The 22738-nt window shown below is 41.1% G+C and overlaps 1 protein-coding gene across 4 annotated transcripts in view; it reads right to left on the bottom strand.

The window, feature by feature from the left end:
* The window catches only part of LOC135212973 (DDB1- and CUL4-associated factor 1-like), a 287714-nt gene that overhangs the window by 171164 nt on the left and 93812 nt on the right, over positions 1-22738 (bottom strand). For all 4 annotated transcript variants that reach the window (XM_064246733.1, XM_064246734.1, XM_064246731.1 and 1 more), the window contains 4 exons: positions 14648-14878; positions 14241-14436; positions 10859-11032; positions 10120-10364 (listed from right to left, as the gene is read on the bottom strand). In XM_064246733.1, coding sequence (XP_064102803.1) covers positions 10120-10364; positions 10859-11032; positions 14241-14436; positions 14648-14878 — 846 coding nt within the window. The remainder of the gene's footprint in view (positions 1-10119; positions 10365-10858; positions 11033-14240; positions 14437-14647; positions 14879-22738) is intronic.

Here is a 22738-nt window from a genome sequence, read left to right as displayed (position 1 = left end):
TTTATTTGGTTCAAGTTCCGCTCAGTCAGGGATTTGATCCTTATGCCCTTGCATTCGGGCCGATGGCACGATTGCTCTCGGGCTCTTATATTGTTGTTGGGTACATGGGTGCTGTGCGGGGGTGGGGAACGAGAACCCCCCCGCTCAGCTCCCACAGATGGCCCTTCCCCTTGGGGTGGGGGGTGGGTTGGGGGGGGGGGAGGTTATCGCGTTCTTCTCCTCGCCCGATCCGTCGAGCGCGGGGGAGGGCGCTCGGTGCCCGATGTACAATTGTATTCGGGTCTTCCACTCGTTCGAGAGGGCTCACCCCCCCGCGCGAGGGGACTTCCCCCCCACTAATCGCTACTACTGTTATGTTTTCCGCAGGTGCTACTGCCACGAGGGTGGACCTTGGTGAGGTATGGGCGTCCTTCCATTGCAGGGCGTGCTAGTGTCCAGGGGCTGCGGTTCTATGTCTGGGCCTACTGTGGTCACCATGGAGTGGTGACCACGCTCCAGGTGACGACGTCCCTCCTCACCTGGTTTACTCGCCTCACGTGGTAACAGTCTTGCCTACAGCCGCTGTGAAGTGCCGTTCGCCGTACCGAGAGGGGGGCGTGCCGCCGCCGCTCGTGGTTGCCGCGCTGCAGCAACCACACTTCCGCTTGCCCTAGAGCTCGCCACCCCTGGACCTGCCGCCTGGTACCAGGATGTTGCTGGCTGCTGCTCCACTTCCTGTGTTTCCGGTGCTGCCTGCCGTACCTGCCGATTCTGGGCTGACTGTCCATGCAGTTGCTGCGCTGGCTGTCCCTGCCGTTGCTGCGCTGGCTGTCCTGCCGTTGCTGCGCTGGCTGTCCCTGCCGATGCTGTGCTGGCTGTGCCTGCTGTTCCTGAGATGCCATACCTGCTGATGTCGTCCCTGTTCGTGGTGGTACTACCCCAGACTTTGGTCTGTCTGTACAGGTGCTCCGGGCCCTGTGGCTTCGGCTACAGCAGCCCGGCTCCGCCCTGGATAGCAGATCTTACGTCTGTCCTGAGGAAGCTGACGAAGAAGAGGAGGAAGGTGTCGTCGTCGTCGTCTTCATCTTCTTCATCGTCGTAGGCTGCCGCCTCTTCCCCTTCTCGACTTCTAAGGCTTCACAGCCGAGGAAGAAGAAGGTTGCCTCCTCCCTCCTAAGAAGTCTCCCTCGGGAGCTTCTCGGGACCCGTCTCACCTCGGTGGGACGGGAGGGTTCCTTCCGCTGGTCCTCCTGCTCCTTCGGGAGCGCGGGCCCGTCTCTTCTTCCGCAAGGAAGAAGACTACGGGGACCAGAGGGGTACCGGCTAACACCGGTACTCCTCGCCTGGTGTCAGTGGTTCGCCACTGCATCAGGGTCCGTCTCGGCCTCTTGTTCGCGGGAGGTACCGAGTGTACGGTCGCCTACCAGCACCGTGCAGCCAGGAACCAGACCTCTGAGTCCGCTCAGCGTCAGGTTTCACGGCACGGGGCGGAAGACTGGTGACAGCCGCTCACGCGACTCTCACCAGACCACAGCTCACTCTCGCGGCGCAACAGCTGGCTACCCGGGGACGTGACGGTCCACGACCGGCCACGGGCTGAGGCTGGGAAGAAAGGTCCTCCCGTTCGCCGTGCCAGCCACGGCTGGAACCAGCGACGTGACGTGCCGTGAGGACAAGCACCGGTCTCACTGTGACAGTGGAGCCTGCAGGTCGCCCTGACCGTCGCTCTCACAGAGAGCGATCGGGTACGGCAACCAGCACCAGCTCTTCTGACACTCGAGATTGGGGCCGCTGTGCTCAGTCCAGCCGTTCTCCACAGCGAGACGGTTCGACCAGGCCTGCAGCTCGATCGCCACCGCGGGTTGACGATCGCCTGCAGCCCTCCAAGCTGCTGTTCTGCCAGCGAGCGACGAGGGAGCGTCAGGTCTGCCTCTCCCGTACCTTCAACCTCCTCGGGTTACACCGGGAGGAGCGAGGTTATTGAGGAGTTGATCGTGAGGGGTGCGCCCCTCATGATCCCACCACGACGCCCTACGTGCCAGGCACGGTTCTTGGACCGGCCAGGACGTATGCGCAAGTGGATGGGGAAGACCGAGAGGGCTGTCGCTGTTCCCACCCCCTTCTTAGGAGGAAGGTTCTCGGAATATGCTCTTGTTCGAAGGGCTTAACGGTCCCACTCTGCAAGATGCTGTGACTTCCGAGATCTAGAGGAACTTTGCCGAGGTTATGGCGCTGATTCGTCAGGCAACAACGACCTCGGGGAAGGATGCCGCTCCACCAGCAGAAGCCACGTCTCGCGGCTCGAGTCGTTTTGGGGCCTCCCGAGAGGGAAACCCAAATCGACGGTGGGTCTGCCGCGATCGGAGCTTGCCGACTGTGTTGAACCTCCAGTACCTCCGTCTCCGGACAAGAAGGCTCTCTCAGTTCTGGCCGGTCGAACAAGCTACTTCACTTCCTCTACTGCGACAGAGGCGTTCTACGTGTCTTCGGACACCGTATTTGAATACCCCTTCGGTCCTCCTGGGGTTTCGACCTCGACGAGGACTGGAATGAGTCGGAGGACGGTATCGGCTCTCTCCTGTCAGGTGTCGATCAGCCCCACCCAGACGACGTTCACAGTGGCGGCAGACCCTTACCTACAGTATGAGTTCGTAAACCCTCCTCGGGGGAAAAGTTTTTCTCCTGACGATACGTTTTCCCAGGCTCTGAGAGGCCGATGGCTGCTCCTTTTCTTCTCCAACTGCTAGTTCCGCTGGGAAGGCGAGCCAGTATCCAATTCCTCCCCCATTCCCTCTCTCCTTACGGCTACGAAGGGAAAGGGGAGGGATCCTACAGAGATTTCTCTGTAAGATCCCACGTTAGGGGCTGCGCTACCGGGGGGACCTTCGGGTCCTACCTGACGTAAGCCCCGGTTGTTGAGGAGGGATCCTGCCCCTTTCTCGATTCCTACGGGAATCGAGAGGACCACCAGCCGATATCGTTTGACGAATTCGGTGGGGGGTTTCGCAGAGTGCTTAGAATTCTACGGAATTTCTAGCGCACTCAGAGTGTTCGAGTTTTTTACGATCTCCAAACACTTAGGCGAGACCACGGTCCAAAGTGAGCGAGAATCCCCGATAATTGTTACACGATAATCGGGAACCTCGACTTATGCTCGAATTCCTGTAATTTCTAGCATTTGGAAGAAGACTGCTGCTGAAAGAAGAGTATCTCACAGTAGGCGTTTAAACCTGGAATAGAGAAGAACGGACGGGAACTTCCAGTTTGGCTTGAATTATCGTCTTCGGTATTCTGTTCACCATTGAAGCTTTCCTTTGGGAAAGACTTCTCCTTCACTCTCTTGACTAGAGAACGAGGTGGTCGATCTCCAATCCTTATTCTCATTCCTCGAGGGGAAAAGAATTTAGGATGGAGGTCGTGGTACAGAACCTACAAATATACTACGGATATTATTCCCTCGCGCATGATTCTTTTAACAGTTGAATTGTCCGGGGGGTAGGCGCATACCGTAGTTAATTTCTCTACGGTTTGTGACCGAGACGAATTGTATCTTAATTGAACTGTAACTCGGGGTTGCCTGCAACCTCCCAGCAGTTATCAGTTTTCGATTTTAGATACTTGGTATTGTCATGACAACACCAAATCAGCGTTTTGTATTTACCGAAATCCGTTTCGGTTAAATATAATTGCTCGAGTCGTATTCTTATGCTCGATGGTTCTACGCCGAACGCATTCCTTCGTGGAATAATGGATTACCTGGCAACTCAGGATGACGAGTCACCGAGAGCTACTGCATATTGAACTGCCTGATAGCGGCTCAGTATCAGCTAGGTCTCGGAGATGCACGGTCGGTTACGTCTCTCTCTCCCCTGGTTTGATTGACTACCGAACCGTATCTCTGCCCAACAATCATGGACTTAGGTCTCTGATTAACGGGGATTCTCGCAATAATGAAGGACCATCTACTGCTGTGACGCTCGATTTCATCGCTTCGACATTGCGAGAATTTTCAACAGAGATATCTCTTGGACTCTTTCATCTTTCTGTTTACCGCACGGTAACAGAAGTCTGTACTAGTCAACCGCTGCATCGCACCGCGATAATGCGAATGATTTTTGCAGACATCTGAGTTTGTCTTCAAAATATCTCGTATTCGTAGGTGTGCAATTATTCATTGCTCGCCCCACAGAATTAACAGATATGTCAGAAGACATCGCCTACTCCTCCGACCTGACAGCTCTACTTCCAAATGTTCAGCCCATGAGAAGCAGTTCTTCAGGCAGTATTTCCCTGTCTTCATTACTGAAAAGCGCTCCGCTTTTATTGCAACTACGATCCTCACCGGACAGCAATGAATAGCGGTTAGCGTTCTCAGTCTTTGTAGCACAGGTTCAGAATCTTGAGAATCCTTCTCTCGGTTCAGCTGTGAAGACGTAGGTTGCATTTTCTGTACACCTTCGTCTTCAACAACACATAGTGTTGTTTCTCCTTAGCCGAGAATCAACTATACTATGAGTTATCTTGCCATCAAGGACCTCGGTCTCTAGAAGGCAAGTGACTTTCGCCTGTTGGGCACATGCCTTAAGAGAGTCATCACCTTGCCTTCTGGCATCGGTGACGAACAAATTATTTGTTTAGTCTCTTGGCATAACCCTTTTAAGGCGAAGGTCACGTGACTTGCTCGGGTGCTTGGACAACTTGCCTCCTACCGAAAGCAGTCAGTCGGCAGCTGTCGGAGTGCCCAAGTCTGTTACGAACTTCGCTGTGGACTTAGTTCGGTTGTTCCATAACAATCTTTTCTTCGTCCTAACGGCTTGTCACAGTACCCATACCATCGACACCCAACATTGAGTGTCGGTGTCCTATCCACTACCGAGAACAACAACTTCGCTGCAGACGGATAGACCAGTATGGGTACAGGACATCACCGAAGTTGAGAAGAGGGATAGGTCATACGACCATTCCTTCTTTTCCTCTGAGGTAATTGCATGACTTTTCCTGCGAAGTCAAGCATCCAGGGGATGGGGATTCGTGACGCTCGATTTCGTACCGCCAATTCGTAGCGAAGACTCAGAACCCTTCGGTTCCTGACGATCGTTAGAGTCCTTCACAATCCCCATCACCCTAATGGACTTCACCGCCTTCGATGCGAAGGAGATGCTGCTTTGTCCTGTGAAAGCGCGACCGCCGCGCCTTTCTGAAGAAACTCGACATCCCAGGCTGAGTGTTGAAGACTCTTCGTCAGCACCAAGATGACCTAGAAGTACACTCCCTCGAGTTACACAAGAACTTCTCCATGGCGCAGGTACTGAAGGCAGGGGTCTGGTACAACCAGACCACTGGCACCTCCTTCTACCTTTTGGATATTGCCCACAGGTCCTTGGATCGTTTTCCTTAGGACCCGTGGTGGCTGCTCAACACGTTGTGTAGCTAACCCAGACCCTAGCAGGCTGAACAGCATCGAGTCTTGGTGTGACTGTAAGAATAGATAAGTGAATGAGAGAGTGACTGGCTTCTCTTCCTATCTTTTTTCTCCCCCTCTACCTGGGGGTAGAGGGATAACGGTCATCACCTTGCTGGATAGGACGAGATGGCCGGTGAGCTACTCGACAGAGCCCCATCCTATCCTTTCACTAGGGATGGGAGCGAATATCCCACACTTCCTCCTACAATTGGGTGGGGGGGGAAGTGGATGCCAACAAGAGACAAACCATAACTTTATGTTGCCTCTTGCAAATAGGAACTTGTTCTTGTTTGCTGGTACGAAGAGATACGCTGGCTCTCTCTTAGTACTTGGTCCAGAGGTCTGACCATTGATCCTGCGGTGCACACCCCGATCAATCGGACAGAGGGCTTGGATCCACCCTCCCTCGCTCTTACGACCAGGGAGGCATTCAAGGTTGGGCGAACACCAGTCTGTTCACAAAAGACTCAGATTCCTCCCACCAAGAAGTTGAGTCTTCCTATTGTAAAAGGACCGAAGGTTTGTATGCCGTGTCGGAACAAATGACAATTTGTCCAAAATTGCATTTTTCCTAACTATACAAACCCTGAGGTCCTTTTCACATAGCCCACCTCATGCCACCCCTCACTCTGCAGTTTTTGCTTGGGCCAAAAGCAAAAGTGATTTGTTTACCTACCAGTCGCGCGCGCGCGCCTGTCGGACAAGCAGTTAACTACCGAACCCCTTGTTCGACAAGCTTACGACCTATCCAGCTGCCGCTAGTACCTTCCTATTATAAAAGGACCTCAGGTTTGTATAGTTAGGAAAAATGCAATTTTGGACAAATTGTCATTTTACGATCCCTCTCTAATTTAGAAAGTTGTGAAGCTAACATTTTTCACTTTTTCTCTTCCCATTCACTAGATTCCTCACAAGTTAAATCAACTGGGCAAACTTGCCCCCTACTGTACAGAAAATGTTTGGGTCATAGCATGCTTTCATCAACCTTGTATTGCAGCTGATACACTAAAATCTGAACATATCTACCAATCAAGAACATGTCAAAAAATTTCAAAAACAGTAAGTTTCCTAAAGTGTCAAAGACAAAAATCATTAAAGTCAATACAGGCAGTCCCAGTTATTGTCAGACTCAGTTAATGGCAATCTAGCTTTATAGCGCTTGTCTAGTGCCAAAAAATTGGTGATTTTTGGCATAAAAATGCACCGAGAACTGGAGTTATACTGCCGATACATACCTAGCAGAGGTGCCATTAACCCTTCAACGCCAACTGGACGTATTAAACATCAACGAAAATTGTCTGTCAGGTGCCGAACCGACGTACGAAACGTTGACAAAATTTTTTTTTTTTTAATTAGAGGAAAAATGGTTATAAGCCTACTAGGCAAAAACTTTTGAATCACACGCCTTGGGGGATACTGGGAGTTCACGGATCAAGCTGTTGTTTTGTTTACAATCGTTATGCAGGCGCGCAAGCGCAAATTTCTTTCTTCTCGCGCTAAAAAGCATCAGCGACACATCTCAGAAATTATTTCGTCACTTTGACATAATTTTTGCACCATTTTATATTAGCCGTTACATAGAGTTTTAAATATGAAAATGTGCGGAATTTCATGTGAATACAAAAAAAAAAACAACCCATGGTTGTAGCTTTTATCAGTTTTGAAATATTTTCATATAAATAACGATAAGTGCCAAAATTTCAACCTTTGGTCAACTTTGACTCTACCGAAATGGTCAAAAAATGCAATTGTAAGCTAAAACTTTTATATTCTAGTAATATTCAATCATTTGCCTTCGTTTTACAACAAATTGGAAGTCTCTAGCACAATATTTTGATTTATCGTGAATTTATGAAAAAAACTTTTTCCTTACGTCAGAGCGGTAACTCTTCCGAAAAAAATCATAACTTTTTTCGTCCGATTGTCGTAATATTTGCAGTTTTATATTAGCCGTTACATAAAGCTTTATATGTGGAAATTTGCGCAATTTCATGCAGAATACAACAAAAAACAACCCATAGTTGTAGCTTTTATCAATTTTGAAATATTTTCATATAAGTAACGATAAGTGCCAAAATTTCAACCTTCGGTCAACTTTGACACAACCGAAATGGTCGAAAACCACAATTGTAAGCTAAAACTCTTACATTCTAGTAATACTCAATCATTTACCTTCATGTTGCAACAAATTGGAAGTCTCTAGCACAATATTTCGATTTATGGTGAATTTTAGAAAAAAAAAAAAAAAACTTTTTTCCTACGTCCGCGCGGTAACTGCCGAAGTCGTAATGTTTGCGTTTTATATTAGCCGTTAAATAAAGGTTTATATGTGAAAATGTGTGCAATTTAATGTAGTATACAACAAAAAACAATCCATGGTTGTAGCTTTTTTCAGTTTTGAAATATTTTCATATAAATAACGATAAGTGCCAAAATAGAAGCTTTCGGTCATCTTTGACTCGACCGAAATGGTAAAAAAATGTAACAGTATGCTAAAACTCTTACATTCTAGAAATATTCAATCATTTACCTTTATTTTGCAACAAATTAGAAGTTTTAGCACAATATTTTGATTTATGGTGAATTTATGAAAAAAAACTTTTTCCTTACGTCCTTGCGGTAACTCTTCTGAAAAAATCAGAAATCTTTTTGTTCGATTGTCATAATGTTTGCACCATTTTAAATTAGCCGTTACAAAGTTTTATATATGAAAATGTGCGGAATTTCATGTAAAATACAAAAAAAAACAACCCATGGTTGTAGCTTTTATCAGTTTTGAAATATTTTCATATAAATAAAGATAAGTGCCAAAATTTCAACCTTCGGTCAACTTTGACTCAACCGAGATGGTAAAAAAACGCAATTGTAAGCTCTAAAACTATTACATTCTAGTAATATTCAATCATTTACCTTTTATTTTTTGCAACAAATTGGAAGTCTCTAGCACAATATTTCGATTATGGTGAATTTATGAAATAAACTTTTTCCTTACGTCCGCGTGGTAACTCTTCCGAAAAAATCAGAAATTTTTTTGTTCTATTGTCGTAATGTTTGCACCATTTTAAATTAGCCGTTACATAAAGTTTTATATATTAAAATGTGCGCAATTTAATGTAGAATACAACAAAAAAACAACCCATGGTCGTAGCTTTTATCAGTTTTGAAATATTTTCATATAAATAACGATAAATAGAAAAAATTCTACCTTCGGTCAACTTTAACTCGACCGAAATGGTAAAAAACTGCAATTGTAAGCTACAACACTTACAGTCTAGTATTATTCAATCAATTACCTTCATTTTGTTACAAACGGGAAGTCTCCAGCACAATATTTTGATTTATGGTGAATTTTTTAAAACATCTTTTTTTTTTACGTCCGCACGTTACGAATTCATGCATCCTATTGTGATAATATTTTCTTTGTGTTGCTTTGATCGTTTTACAATTTGTTATATACCAAAATCATCACAATTTAGTATAGAATACAACGAAAAAATAATTAACTCATTAGCTTTAACCGTTTTGCTCACAGCCTGATTTGTATACAATTATATATAAAAAAAATTTTTTGCACTGTCATATATTCCAATATTTACAGTGGTCCCCCCGTATTCACGAGGGATGCGTACCAGACCCCCCTGTGAATAGTTAGAACCTGCGAATGTTTGGAACCAACTAAAAAAACGCTAAAAACAGCCTATTTTGTTAGTTAAAACTCAACAAAAACCCACTAAAAATTTTCATGCTTGGTTTTTTTAAGTTTTATCACAAAAAGTGTATTTTATGATGAAATTCATAAAAAAAAACCAGGAATTTGTGGATCTTTATCATAGAAAAATACCGCGAATGCGCGAATTTTCCGCGAATAATGCGGGGAAACATTCCCAAGAGAAATCCGCGAATGTGTGAGTCCGCAAATCTGGAGAATGCGAATATAGTGGGTCCACTGTATACATGATAAGACATTTTTTTCATTTCTGATGGTTGCATACTAAACTTCAGGCAATGACAACAAAAGGAGCCAAAAATGAACTCTTAATCTTGAAAATTAAGCGTGATGTGATTTTTTGAAAAAAACTTTTTTTCCGCTTCGGCGCTCACTCGCAAACGCCGCCGGCATACGAGAGACACTTTCGGAAATACCGGCTCGGCGTTTAAGGATTAACGGGTTATTGGCACCACAATCCGGTTCTCAGTGCTATAAATCGCTGAGGTTCAGTTAAATGGGGATTTTCGCTTACCATGAAGCCTGTCAGAACGGAACCCCACCAATAACCGGAGAATGCCTGTATTGAAATAAAAAAACAAAAGCCGAAGGATACCAAGGCACAAAATACTTCACTAACTTCGGAAGAACTCAAGCCGAAAACCAAAATCAAGCTGCATTTTCAATATTGTCTTGGACTGAAGCCAGCAGAAACAAAATTGAGCTCTTGGCTGAGTTGTTCCATTCTCTTGCCCAAGAAAAAAACTAAGAAATAATTCAAGTACTGCCTACGTGAGCAGTTTTGGTTCTTTCTACTTTACATACAGTATACTTCCTAGTTTGGTATTCATTTTATGCACTGGATTCTGAGTTGTTTATAAGCATATATAGTGCTGTATAGTAAAAAATATGAAAAATGCTTAAGAAAAAGCTGCTTTACATCCTTTATATTCTTAAGAAATTGCCTCACCTCTTGGTACTCTCCTATGGGTCTCAAATACTTGAGTATAAAAATCTGTTTGGTATCTCTTGTCACTGGAAACATCTGGAAAGTTCCTACAATGTAACAGCTCATTTCTGCCCAAGATGAATTTGAACAATCTGAGTTCAGCATAGGGTCACAGTTTGTTCCATCACGAGACGCTTTTGGTGAACCAAATATGTTGAATGTTCCACTAGTATTACCATTCTTTGTTGGTGTTGCTGAATTTGCATCTGCAAAGAAGCAATAATTAACTTACAATTCTTGTACAAAAATATTACTATAATATCTTGAAATGACAAAATATTGAACAACTTTATATGAACTTGATATTATCCTTACTTGTATAACTTAAAATTTATCAATAAGACCACAATTGACAATTCAAACAATAATTCCTTATTCATGATACTACATAAAAATCCTGCAAGACTGTGAATAACTTGGAATGTAATAAAAAAAATTTATGTCAAAGGCCAAGCGCTGGGACCTTATAGGTCATTCAGCGCTGGAAGGGAAATTGAGAGAAAAAAAGGTTTGAAAGGCGTAACAGGAGGAAAACCTCACAGTTGCACTATGAAATAATTGTCAGGAGAGGGTGGAAAGTAAGATAGAAGAGACCATGAACAGAGGTACAGTCAAAGGAATGAAAGGGGTTGTAGCTAGGGGCCAAATGGATACTACAAAGAACTTTAAGCAGTAAAAACGTATAAGTACAAACTATTACATTTCCTTCTCTTGGGGGAAGATTCTTCAGTTTCATCTCTGTGATGAGTATCTTTTCCATTTACCATTGGGGCACTAACAGATTCTTCATTGAGGTGAGCAAATGGACGCTCAGGAACCCCATCGTGTTCAGAAGCCTTTGAGTTGTTCAACTTTTCTTCTTCCACTCCTGTATCTGAAAATACTCACAACTGTTACACTTGTCTGTCTAATCATATATATAAAATGAATCTCCCACTGATGAAATGTAACAATGTCAAACACCCATGACAGTACAGCATTTGCTTGTTGAGTGCCCAAATTGGGACCCAAGCAAAGATCTTATTTTATCTGCAGAGTTCGGAAATGAAAAGTATTTTTGCTGAAAGCAGGGATTTTTCAATTAATAAAATCATAAATTTTTTAAATAAGACAGGTTTCTCAAATAAAGTCTAATCTCTCAGGATTGATCCCTGAGAACCGCCAGCCGAGAAGAGTCTACTTGAAACTCAGAGGTCTGGAAAACTAACCCCTATTAATAATAACTGATGCAAACACCTGAGTGACTGTCCTAAATCTAACCAAAGCAAACAAAAGATCTTAGACACACAAAAATTCCAATTTGCCCAATTTATACATCAGCTGTAACTAAACTTACAAAAAAAACTCTTTGTCTTAGCCTATAAATAATTTATAAATTTCTTGACATACAACCTACATTAATAGTTGCAGGATGATTACAAATCAAACTCCCCTTCACAAGCTACTACCACCTTGTATGAGCTGTGTTAAGGTTCCTTAGTGTGTTCCTTCAAATCAAGGAAGCAATGCTCTTCATCTTTTACCCATTGTTCTTGACTTCTTCTTGAGCAGCTATTCTTCTTCCTTCAATCTGCTTACTTCATTTCATCCCTTAATCAAAATGAAATCCTGTGAACCAGCAATGGCTTACGTAAAAAAAAATCAACGACTTGCATTTGATATTTTCACTTGATTTCATCAGAATACTATGAGCTTTAACTATTTATCTTTTATCAGAGTGAAAACAGTAAAATGTGTTCTTTCATGCCAAATAGTTTTGATTAAAACACATTTCTCTCAAATTTTGTTTACGGATCACTTTGATGGTACTATACCAAAGTTTGTGGAAGTTTCATCCATGTTGCAGATGAACATTCTTTCCTCAGCTTTAGCTGCAACTTACAGCTTGAATTTAGCAGTATATGCCCTTGCCGCTCTTTTCTCTATAGCAAATAAGAATGTAGTAATGTAAAAATATATCAGTCCTATTCTACTTAATGTCATTTGTAAAATAACAACAGTAATTTGTTTCTGGCTGTATGCAATTACACAACAAATAATACAATACTATTCCCCTTTCAAAATACTATTTTTTCAGTAAAAGAGTAAATAATATCAAAATGACCAGTAACAGTTAAAATACATTTTTTATATATATATATAATATATATATATATATATTATATATATAGATATATAATTTATACATTATATTTATATATATATATATTATATGTACTGATTAGGTATGGATGTTGTATGTATGGTATGTATGATTGTATGTATGTATAAATAGATATATAATTGACTATTATAGATATATGATATATATATATATATATATATATTATAGTAAATATATATATATAGATATATATATGTATGTATGTAGGTATGCACGCCTATGTATGTATGTATGTATTTCTTATGTTGTATGTATGTATGGATGTATAGATTAGATATAGATACATATATATATATAGATATATATAATATATATAATATGTATATATATGTATATGTATTTTATGTATATAATATGTATAGTGTATTATATATGTATATATATATATATGTAGATATATGTATGTATCTTATATATATGTATGTATGTAGTTATTGTATGTATATATATATAACATATACATATATATATATATATATATAATTTATATATATATAGATATATATCTGCTATTATATATAATATATATATATAGGATATATTATATATATATCTCTATATATATATATCTATATATATATTATCTATATATCTATATATATATATCTATCTTATATAGATATTCTATATATATAGATATATATATATATTATATATATATATATAAGGATCTAATGTTATGTAAACCATTTTACAATAAGGAGGTAAAAGAAAAAAGAAAGAAACAAAAGTATGGGTGGAGAGATTGGTCTTGCACCATCCAGTACAGAGCTTAATCTGGCTTTACTAATAAGGCGATGAGATTTTTTTCTTTTCTCTACAAGGGAAAAAGTTCTAAACTTTTAGATTCAAATATGAAGCAATCCAATGAGACCTCCTGTCACCCACAACAAAATTTTGGTTTGACGATAGTTGAAGCTTATTACAGGAAGTGAAAGGGACATGAACTTACACAGGGAGGAAGTAGCCAACTATATGGTTAAATAGCACCATTAAAATTACTGGAGAACAGTTTACAATGGATGGATCAAGAGTCCTTGCAACAGTTACAATCTTTAGATAAGGTGCCCTAAAGAATACCTAGTACCAAGAAAGTACCACCAGGACTTCAACAGCACTAAAACCCATGGGAAAACAAGATCTTGGATGGTTGGGGTAAGGAAGTGAGATAAAAGGCAACATGAAACACTTTCTCCTGGCAACTGGGAGAGGAAGACAAAGGGCATCACTCACTGGAGGAAGGAGAGAGTGAGTTCACTTTACATCTCTACCCTATGCAAGTCATCTGCAGGTTTACACAAATGTCCACAACTAAAAACAATAGTCAGTTTAATTACTAATGAAAATTCCATTAGTAGTCATCTGCAGGTTTACACAAATGTCCACAACTAAAAACAATAGTCAGTTTAATTACTAATGAAAATTCCATTAGTAATCAAGTCTCTGAGACCAAATCCCACAAGTGTCAAGGGTCAACTTTAAACCTAAAGACCTTCTAGCAGCCCTGACATACACATCGATAATAAAAATATGAATTACTTTAAAAGAATAATTAAGTTTCACAAAAATAATTGCATTCCCTGACCAGAACTGCAGCTATAAAGAAAGCTTGCCTCAACAACATTTGTAGAATGTATAAGAGTTCACACAACTGTGATGGTAGGATCACCACTACTGACAACCCCTAAATCACCTTGGTAACAAGCTTGAACAACCAAAACCAGCTTTCACCCTAGAGACTCCTTGAATACTTTAAAAAAAAATATAAGAATACTAGATAATTGCTGCACTAAACTGATTTCAAGTTCTTCTACTTCTCAGTTTATCTTCATACAGTGGTACATAAGCTACTAAAAGAAGGGACTAACAAAGCACTCGCTTGAATCTTAAATATGTGATACCTATGAACTTTACAAACCTTCATCTTTCAACTCCCACAATCTCTTTAACATAATGGGAATGAGGTGAGCATTATGATCCTTGAATGAGACAGCTATCTCAGGTATGTCCATAGCAGCAGCTAGAAGTCCGGTAGCATAAGTGCGAAGGGGTTCTGGGCCTTTTTCAGCCCAAGAGAAGAGACGCATAACAGTGGTTTCTGATTCATTGAAGACCTGTAAAGTAATCCAATAAATCAGGATCAAGATCAAATGCAGAATAGTACATAATAATTAACATTATTGAACCTTAGTTTAACTGTACTTATTTCACTGCAAAGTTGCTTCCAACAAAATTAATACTGACATAACTACAATCTACAGTATTCAAAAGCCAAATACTAGTTACATTACTCTAAATAATAAAAAGAAAAAACAAGATTGATACCTGGGGGATGTCCAAACCATACAAAAGGTCAATCAACAACCTGCATGCTCCAGTATTGAGATCAGTTGAATCCTGGGTTACTCCTAAACTAGAAAAATAATTTTCTCTCAGATAGTGGTTGACAAGCTTTGTCACAAAGTTGTCTTTTTTGAAAAGAGCACGCAAGATCTGCCCAAGGGCACATTCGGGTTCAGCAGTGATAGGATGACGGTCATCAAAAGGGTCTGGGTCCTGAAAAGCAAATGTTAACACAATTGAAAAAAATTTTGTATTAATACAATCTTAACTTTCTTGGCCCCACCACTTATTATATTTTCTGTCACTGAGAGCACAAAAAAAGAATCAATGAGCAGCATAAGATCGTAGTGCAAAAGTGTTTCCAAATTATCTTTAGCAATGTTAATTTTTATCCTACAGAGCTCATTCTGATCTAGCTTTTTTGGCAAATGATTGAACTTTATCTTGAAATTATCAAAATCCCCCTAAATTATATAAATGTAAGAAAAAAAATTTAAGTTAGTGTAGGTGAAAACGAACAATTTCTATAAAATGTCTTACATTACTTATCTTAGTGCAAGAACTTTTCGTGACAGGAAATTTACATACTTTTGATTTTAAAGATGACAATACAATATTTTTATAATAAAATAAATTTTTTCATATATCTACCAAGTAAGATCCACTTAGACAGCAGCTTGAATTACAAATTTCGCGTGTAACGCTTTACTAAACCATTGTATAGGTGACCATCCTGACCACTAAGCGGGAATAAGAACAACTGTAAACAGAAAACTCAGTTTGTTCATGCTTATGTCCATCAGCGGGGAGGAGGGTGGGCTCCAATTCTGTAATTACTTGTTAAGTAAATACAAAAATGAAATTTTCATGATAAAATAGTTTTAATTATACTTCCCAGTAATTATACAGCTAAGAGTTTCACTCGCCGGCAGTTAAAATCCCGAAATGTGTGGGTCGCGCTAATTTTCTATTTGGTTTGGTTGGGTAATAGTGCCCCGCCCACTTTCGGGGCAAGAGAGAGGAACAACACAGCACAGAGCTCAGTTTGTTTATGCTCATTAACAGAAATCCATGCTGGGGCATGGAGGGTGGGCTCTGAATATATATTACTACTGGGTAAGTACAATTAAAACTCTTTTTATCACGAAAATGTCATTTTTAATTATACAACTTCCCCAGTAATTATATAGCTGATTCCCACGTTGCGGGAAGGTGGGAAGCATGGATAATTCTACCTCAGATTCATAAAATTACATAGACCAAGAATAGGGAAAACTTTGCCAACATTAATTAAAATGTTTCTTGATTCCTTACCTGAGAAGAGAGTTGTGGCAGGAAAATACTGCCTCTGGTTGCCACTCATGCAACGGCGTGGCGGTAAAGCCATGTAGCACCTATTACATAGTGGGACCTTTGTAGCTAAGTACAATTCCGATGGCTAACAAAGGATCAACATTAATTGCCCCTGCCCAGGGCTCAGTACCAACATACCACCAGAAAAAATTGTTCCCTACAACCAAAGTAAAATATCCACCACCACCCTAACAAAGGACTGAAGGGTACTCCAGGTACTTCATACCTTCAGGCTTCCCATAAAACCTCACATCTTGTGTCAAGGAGAAAAATATTTTAAGAAGGGTTGCTTCCTACACTTCCTTTCCCAACACCACACCAGCCGCAAGAAACAGACCCAGGGTACTGCAGTCTTCATACACCGTTTCAATGTCACGGAGATAATGCGATGCAAACACGGATTTGCATTTCCAAAACATAGAATTGATAATAGAACTAAGAGAGAAATTTCTCTTAAAAGCCAGAGAAGTGGCTACAGCCCTAATCTAATGAGCTTTAGCCTTGCAGACAGGGAGGACGTCCTCAACTGAAGAATGTGCTTCTCAGATGACGTCTCTTAAGAAGAATGCTCTTAAGAAGAATGCTAGAGCATTCTTAGATAATGGTCTGGAGGTGTTTTTTTTTTTTTTTTTTTTTTTTTTTTTTTTTTTTTTTACAGAACACCAAAGACTGCCAAAATCTCTATGGATATTTTTAGCTCTGTGAAGGTAGTACTTAAGGACATCACTGGGCACAGAGTTCTTTCCTCATCGTCATTACCCAAGACTTTTGTCAAAAGAGTGAGGCCAGGGATTAGAGGGAGACTCGTTCTTAGCTAGAAACTCCAAGGAATGTGAACAAATAGTATTCCCTTGAAACCCCAAGGAATATGAACAAATAGCATTCCCTTTCCAAAGGCCTATTTTCTTATCAAGTGCATGAATCTCGCTAGTCCTTTTAGCAGTCGCTAAGGACACGAGAGTTTTTCTAGTCAAGTCCCTCAGACCAAGTTCATGCATAAGTTCAAAACGAAAACCAGACAACCTAACACAATATTCAGATACCAAGGCACCATAGGAGAATCTTTACGATAAGAAGTATCAAATGATCTCATGAGATCAGAGATGTCTGTGTTGGAGTACAAGTCCAAGCCTCTGTGATGGAACACTGATGCTAACATGGCCCCATAGCCCTTGATGGCAAAGGAAGACAGGTTTCTTACTGACCTCAAATAAAGCAAGAAATTGGCTATTTGCATCACAGTGGTCTTAGAAAAAGAGATGTTTAAATTCTTACACCACTCTCTGAAGAGTCTCCACTTATTCTGATATTCTGATACATGTTGCTAGAAGATCTCCTACACATGGAGATAACCGCCGAAGCTCCCTTAGAAAACCCTTTCTTTCTAAGGACTTTCTGGACAGTTTGAATCCAATCAGGCCAGAGAAGACAGGTTTTTGTGGAATCTGTGGTAGTGTGGTTGTCTGAATAGCTGCTTCTTTTGAGGAAGCAGCCTCGGGAAGTCCACCAATAGATCTACGAGATCGGGGAACCATCCCTTTGATGGCCAGAAGGGGGCCAAGATCAGAGAGATGTTGCTGTGTATAAGGAACATGTTCAGCACTTGCCTTATCAGGCTGAACGGAGGGAAAGCATGCAGTTCCTTGTCCGACTAGTCCAGAAGAAAAGCATCCACTGCCCACGCCTGTGGGTCTGGAACTGGCGAACAAAACAGAGGGAGACGATAGTTCCGAGATGTGGAGAACAAGTCTATTGTTGATTTTTCCCACAGTTTCCAAAGGTCTAGGCAGACCAGCGGATCCAACGTCCATCCCGTCAGCAGGACCTGTTTCCGATGACTTAGCTCGTCTGCTAAAATGTTTAGCTTCCCCTGGACAAACCTGGAATTAAATGCGTATTGTTTCAATCTGCCCAAATGAGATCTCTTGCTGCTTCATAAAGAAAGACTAGAGTCCCTCCTTGCTTTTTGACGTACGAGAGAGCAGTTGTGTTATCCGCGTGGATCGCTATCGTCTTGTGTTCTACTTCTAATGTGAAGGACTGAAGTCCCAGGTGAATTGCCTTTGCTCTAAGGACCAACTCCTGAGCTTTTGCTTTGCTCTAAAAGCACTCCCCATCCTAGGTACAACGCACCTGAAAATAAGTTCAGGTCAGGGTTCAGCTGAAAGAAAGATTTGCCTCCCGACAGTCTCTTCTCTGAAAACCACCAAAAGAGGTCCTCTTTTATTTCCTGTGTTATAGGAAAAACATGTGAGTCTGGAAGCTCCTTCCTGTTCCAGCTCACTTTCAGATAGAATTGCAGGGGTCAGAGATGTAGCCTGCTGAGCGACACAAACTGCTCCATTGATGAAAGGAACCCCAGCAGACTCATTCAATTGTTGGCCGAGCACTCTTTTAGGCCAGAACTTCTTGTATCTTTCTTATGCAAGAATATACAGGCAGTCCCCGGGTTACGACGTTCCAAGGTTAAGGCGCTTCTCAATTATATTCATCAGACATTATTTCCAGAGTTACGACGCCTACAACGCTCCTCTGGCAGATGAAATATGACACCAAAAATGCAAAATAATATTTGAAGTTTTTTTTATGAAAAATGCAATAAGAATGCAGTTTACATAGTTTTCAATGCACCCAAAGCATTAAAAGTAAGGTTTTCTTACTCTGAGTCACCCACGATCATTCCCAAATACAGAATCTAAGGAGTGGAAATCAACTGAGATTTCTGGGAGTTTATGAGTATTCCTAACTCCTGTACTAAAGAGTGTCTTTTTGAGGTCCTCCGCACACTGACTCTCTGACTGGGCTCTTAGGAGCCAGTCGTATCCCCTGAAGGTACAGCCATTTTGCAATGGGAGCCATTACCCTGGTAAATACTTGAGGTGCTGTCATCAGTCTGAAGCAAAGGGCGTGAAATTGAAAAATCTTCCCCTTCGAACACAAACCTGAGATAGTATTTCCTGGACTTGTGGTATATAGAAACATGGAAGTATGCGTCCTGAAGACCTACGGACATCATCCAATCTCCCTGGCGAATGGACGACAGAACTGTTTGGTTTGTTTCCATCTTGAACTTTGTCTTTACGATGAAGACATTCATGGTGCTGACATCCGGGATGGGCCTCCAGCCCCCCGATGACTGGGGGACTACAAAGAGACGATTGTTGAACGAATTCTAATGCTCCCTTTCTTACAAGAGAAGTCACTTCACCCTCTAGAGCCGAAAACCTTTCTGATCTCTTGAATAAGCCGTTAAAGACGACTGGCATGCTGACTAAGGGAGGCTTCCTTCAGAGCCTTGACAATCCAAGGTTCTGCCTATTTTCTCTGCCAAACTTCCCAAAACATTAGAAGTCTGGCTCCTACACTCGTGCAGGGAATGGCGTCCTCACTTGCTAGAGGAGTCCCTCAAAGAAGTTTTCTTGACAGATTTAGAAGTGAACCTTGTACTTCCTCTTGATCTTGCGAGGGATCTCTGTCTGGCCCAAAAGGACTGGCCTCTTGAGGGAAGAAGTCGCCTTGAAACTATTGCTGGAGGATCTCTCGGTCTTTTGGAAGACTGGGCGCGGAGATCCTGTGTATATTACATTTCTTCTCCAGATCCAAAGCAATTCCTAAAACTGTGGCTTCAGGAAACAAGTGTCTCTTACCAAAGGGGGAGAATAATACAGCTGATCTCTGTGAGGAAGTAACGCCCTTTGACGAGTAGGAACACCAGAGCTCCCTCTTCTTGAGCGTTCCCATCGTGTAGAGAGGCCAAGTCGTGGGAACTGTCCCTAATCCCCTTATTGATACACGAGAGAACTTTGCATCCAATATGCCAGGAGGTTCACCGAAAGTGAAGGGCAAGACCTAATCTTATGGGCCAGAGTGCCAATGGACCAATTGAAAAAGCAGAAAACTTCAAATACTCTGAAAATGCCTTTCAGAAGATGCACCAACTCTGAGGCAGAAAACAAAATCTTCGCCAAAGAAAAAGCCAAGCGTTTAGCTGCGTCTACAAGACCAGAAAACTCTCCCTGTGAAGACCAGAAAACTCTCCCTGTGAAGAGGTGCAAACACCCAAGGAAGGAGCCTCTTTCATAACATATAACAAGTATCTCCACCTGGAGATTTGAGAGGGCAGAAAACAAAAGGAGGTCCTGCCTTGTTCCCTTTTTTCAGCGAGCCAAGTGTTTATCTCTTTAAAAGCCTTAGCTGAGGACAAAAATCACTCTAAATGATTTGGCGAGATGGCTAATACAAGTACAGATTACTTCACCAATTGCGATTACAAAAGGAAAATCCTGAGAAAAATTTTCAGGAATAACTGCAACCGACAACCATAGCCATCGGCCGGCAGAAACAAACTGAGCTCTTTGCTGTGTTGTTCCTCTCGCTTGCCCCGACAGTGGGCGGGCATTATTACCTAACCAAACCAAATAGAAAATTAGCGTGACCCGCGAATTTCAGGATTTTAACTGCCAGCAAGTGAAACTCATAGCTATATAATTACTGGGGAATTGGATATAAATTAAAATATTTTATTTTATTATAAAAAATGTTATTTCTAAATAAGTAACTTACCAAGCAGAATTACATATCTGACTCCCACACTGACAGGAAAAGTTACTAGCATTAAATACAATGCTTGTTGTTCTTTGTCAGCTAAGAGAGCTACTGGGATACTGCCTCTGGACTCTGGTTGGAGCTCATCTTAACCTGTAGTGGTGTGGCAGTATACCCAAGTGTCACCTACTACATATGTGGGAGTTTTACAGCAGAGGTTCATGTCCGAATGCTGGTGAAGCATGGTAGGTGTCTGTCCTTGCCATGGGCGCAGGACCCAAATAAAACCACCATACAATATTGTTACCTACACTAAGATAAAACTGCTACCCAACCACTGAGAGTGGTGGGTGCTTCAGATGCATTGCACCCCTGGCTCTGCATGACTGTGGTGATTGTATGAAAAATGGGTTTGTAAGATGATGTTTGTGTTTTTTAAACTGTAATGCTTTTTTTTTTTGTGAGTGTTTGATGTGAAAGTTGATCTTAGTTAATGTTTATTTTTTCTTTCTTTTACTTGCAGTGATGTGTGTCAGAATAGAGAGAATCACTTCTCTTTTACCTGACCTGATGAAAAGAAAGAAACCAAAGAAAGGCCAATTACTGTAGAGAGCTGTTGTAAATAGAGGAAGGGATACAATCCCTCCTAAGGAACCTAAGGAGACAATGCAAAGCTGCTAGGCTGCAGAAAAGAATCAAGGACACTTGGTCAGGCTGCTTTTTACCCCATTCCTCCCTATATGATGCTAAACCCTAAAAGGTGCGATCTGACACACTTGCCACAATAAAGTTCGACAGCAGTTAAAGGAGAAAGAAAATAGTACTAGTTAATCTCTCCAGTAGAAAGAAGGATATAGACAACTAAACAAGATTGATGCTGAGCAAGCTGGTCTCAAATCTGAAAATGTCTAGGAGACCAAAGTTGAGAAAACTTCAGTACAGGCAGCCCTTGGTTAGCGGCAGGGTTCCGTTCCTGGCCACCGACGCTAAGCGATTTTCAATGCTAAGCGATTTTAAAGCCTACGGCCGCCGCACACCTTCTTTCGAATTCTAGACCAGCTAATAGCGCCCTAGACCAGTCAAACGGCCGTAATCCTGCAATGGCGCAATAAGTAAAATTATATTTATGCAGTTTAGTATTATAGAATTTACTGTACATGACATTATAGTATTATAAATACTGTAAAAGTGAAAAAAAGTCTAGCTTTTAATCCTTTGAGTGTCTAAAGTAAGTAAAGATATAATAAGGTTTATACAGTGTACACGTAGCTATAGTGTTCAAGTTATGATAATTCATCTTACAATAATCCGATTTTATGAGAGATCAAATTACAACAGCCTAACTTTATCCCATCTTCTAGTTACATAAGTTCAAAAACAGCCAAAGAGAATGATGAAAGTGTGGTTTTAACGTTATACTCGTTGCGTAAACATGTAAAGCTAGGAACAACCGACCGAAAAACAACTATTTTTTTTTCTTTAAAGTACAACCGAATTGGATAACATCCGTTTGGCTTGTATTTCAATCATCGTACTATAGTACACTATTACCGTAGTTGTTATAAATGATGTTATGTAGAATAGAACTGAGATATCTTAATGTAATAACTTTATTCGCTATAGATCAAAGATCAATATAGATTAAAGATCAATCGGGAAATATACTGTTAAATTTAAACCTAATTATAGTTGAAGCTGAGAAAACTGTTCAAGTTGCTAATGACTATTATCGTGCATCGGCAACAAGGATAAAACTCCAGTAAACATATGCCATCAAACAACACCTAGATAAAATTGAGATAAAATCTTTTTAATCAAAACTACTGTGCTTGAAAGAACAAACTTTACTGTTGGTTTCACGCTGATATAAGATAAGTAACGTAAAGTTCGTATTACGATGATATAAAGGAAAATGCGAACAGAATCATGTAATTTTTCTATGCAATAAACATGCGACAACGTAATCTGTTAACGAAAAAAAAAAAAATAGTTCACAATCACAACGAGATCTATTCAATTCATATTTCCACCTAAAAAGATGTCGTATAAGGAAAAATAACCTTGTCTCATATAAATCAAGTATCTACATATTCGTTTATGCTAACTAGAAACACGAAAAGTCGCTCAGAATTGCATTAAATATGGTGAAACAAACTCGTATTCACCATCAGCTGA

Source organism: Macrobrachium nipponense, chromosome 42, assembly GCF_015104395.2.
Source record: "Macrobrachium nipponense isolate FS-2020 chromosome 42, ASM1510439v2, whole genome shotgun sequence".
In the NCBI taxonomy this organism is placed as follows: domain Eukaryota; kingdom Metazoa; phylum Arthropoda; class Malacostraca; order Decapoda; family Palaemonidae; genus Macrobrachium; species Macrobrachium nipponense.
This window is presented reverse-complemented; position numbering and strand designations above follow the sequence as displayed.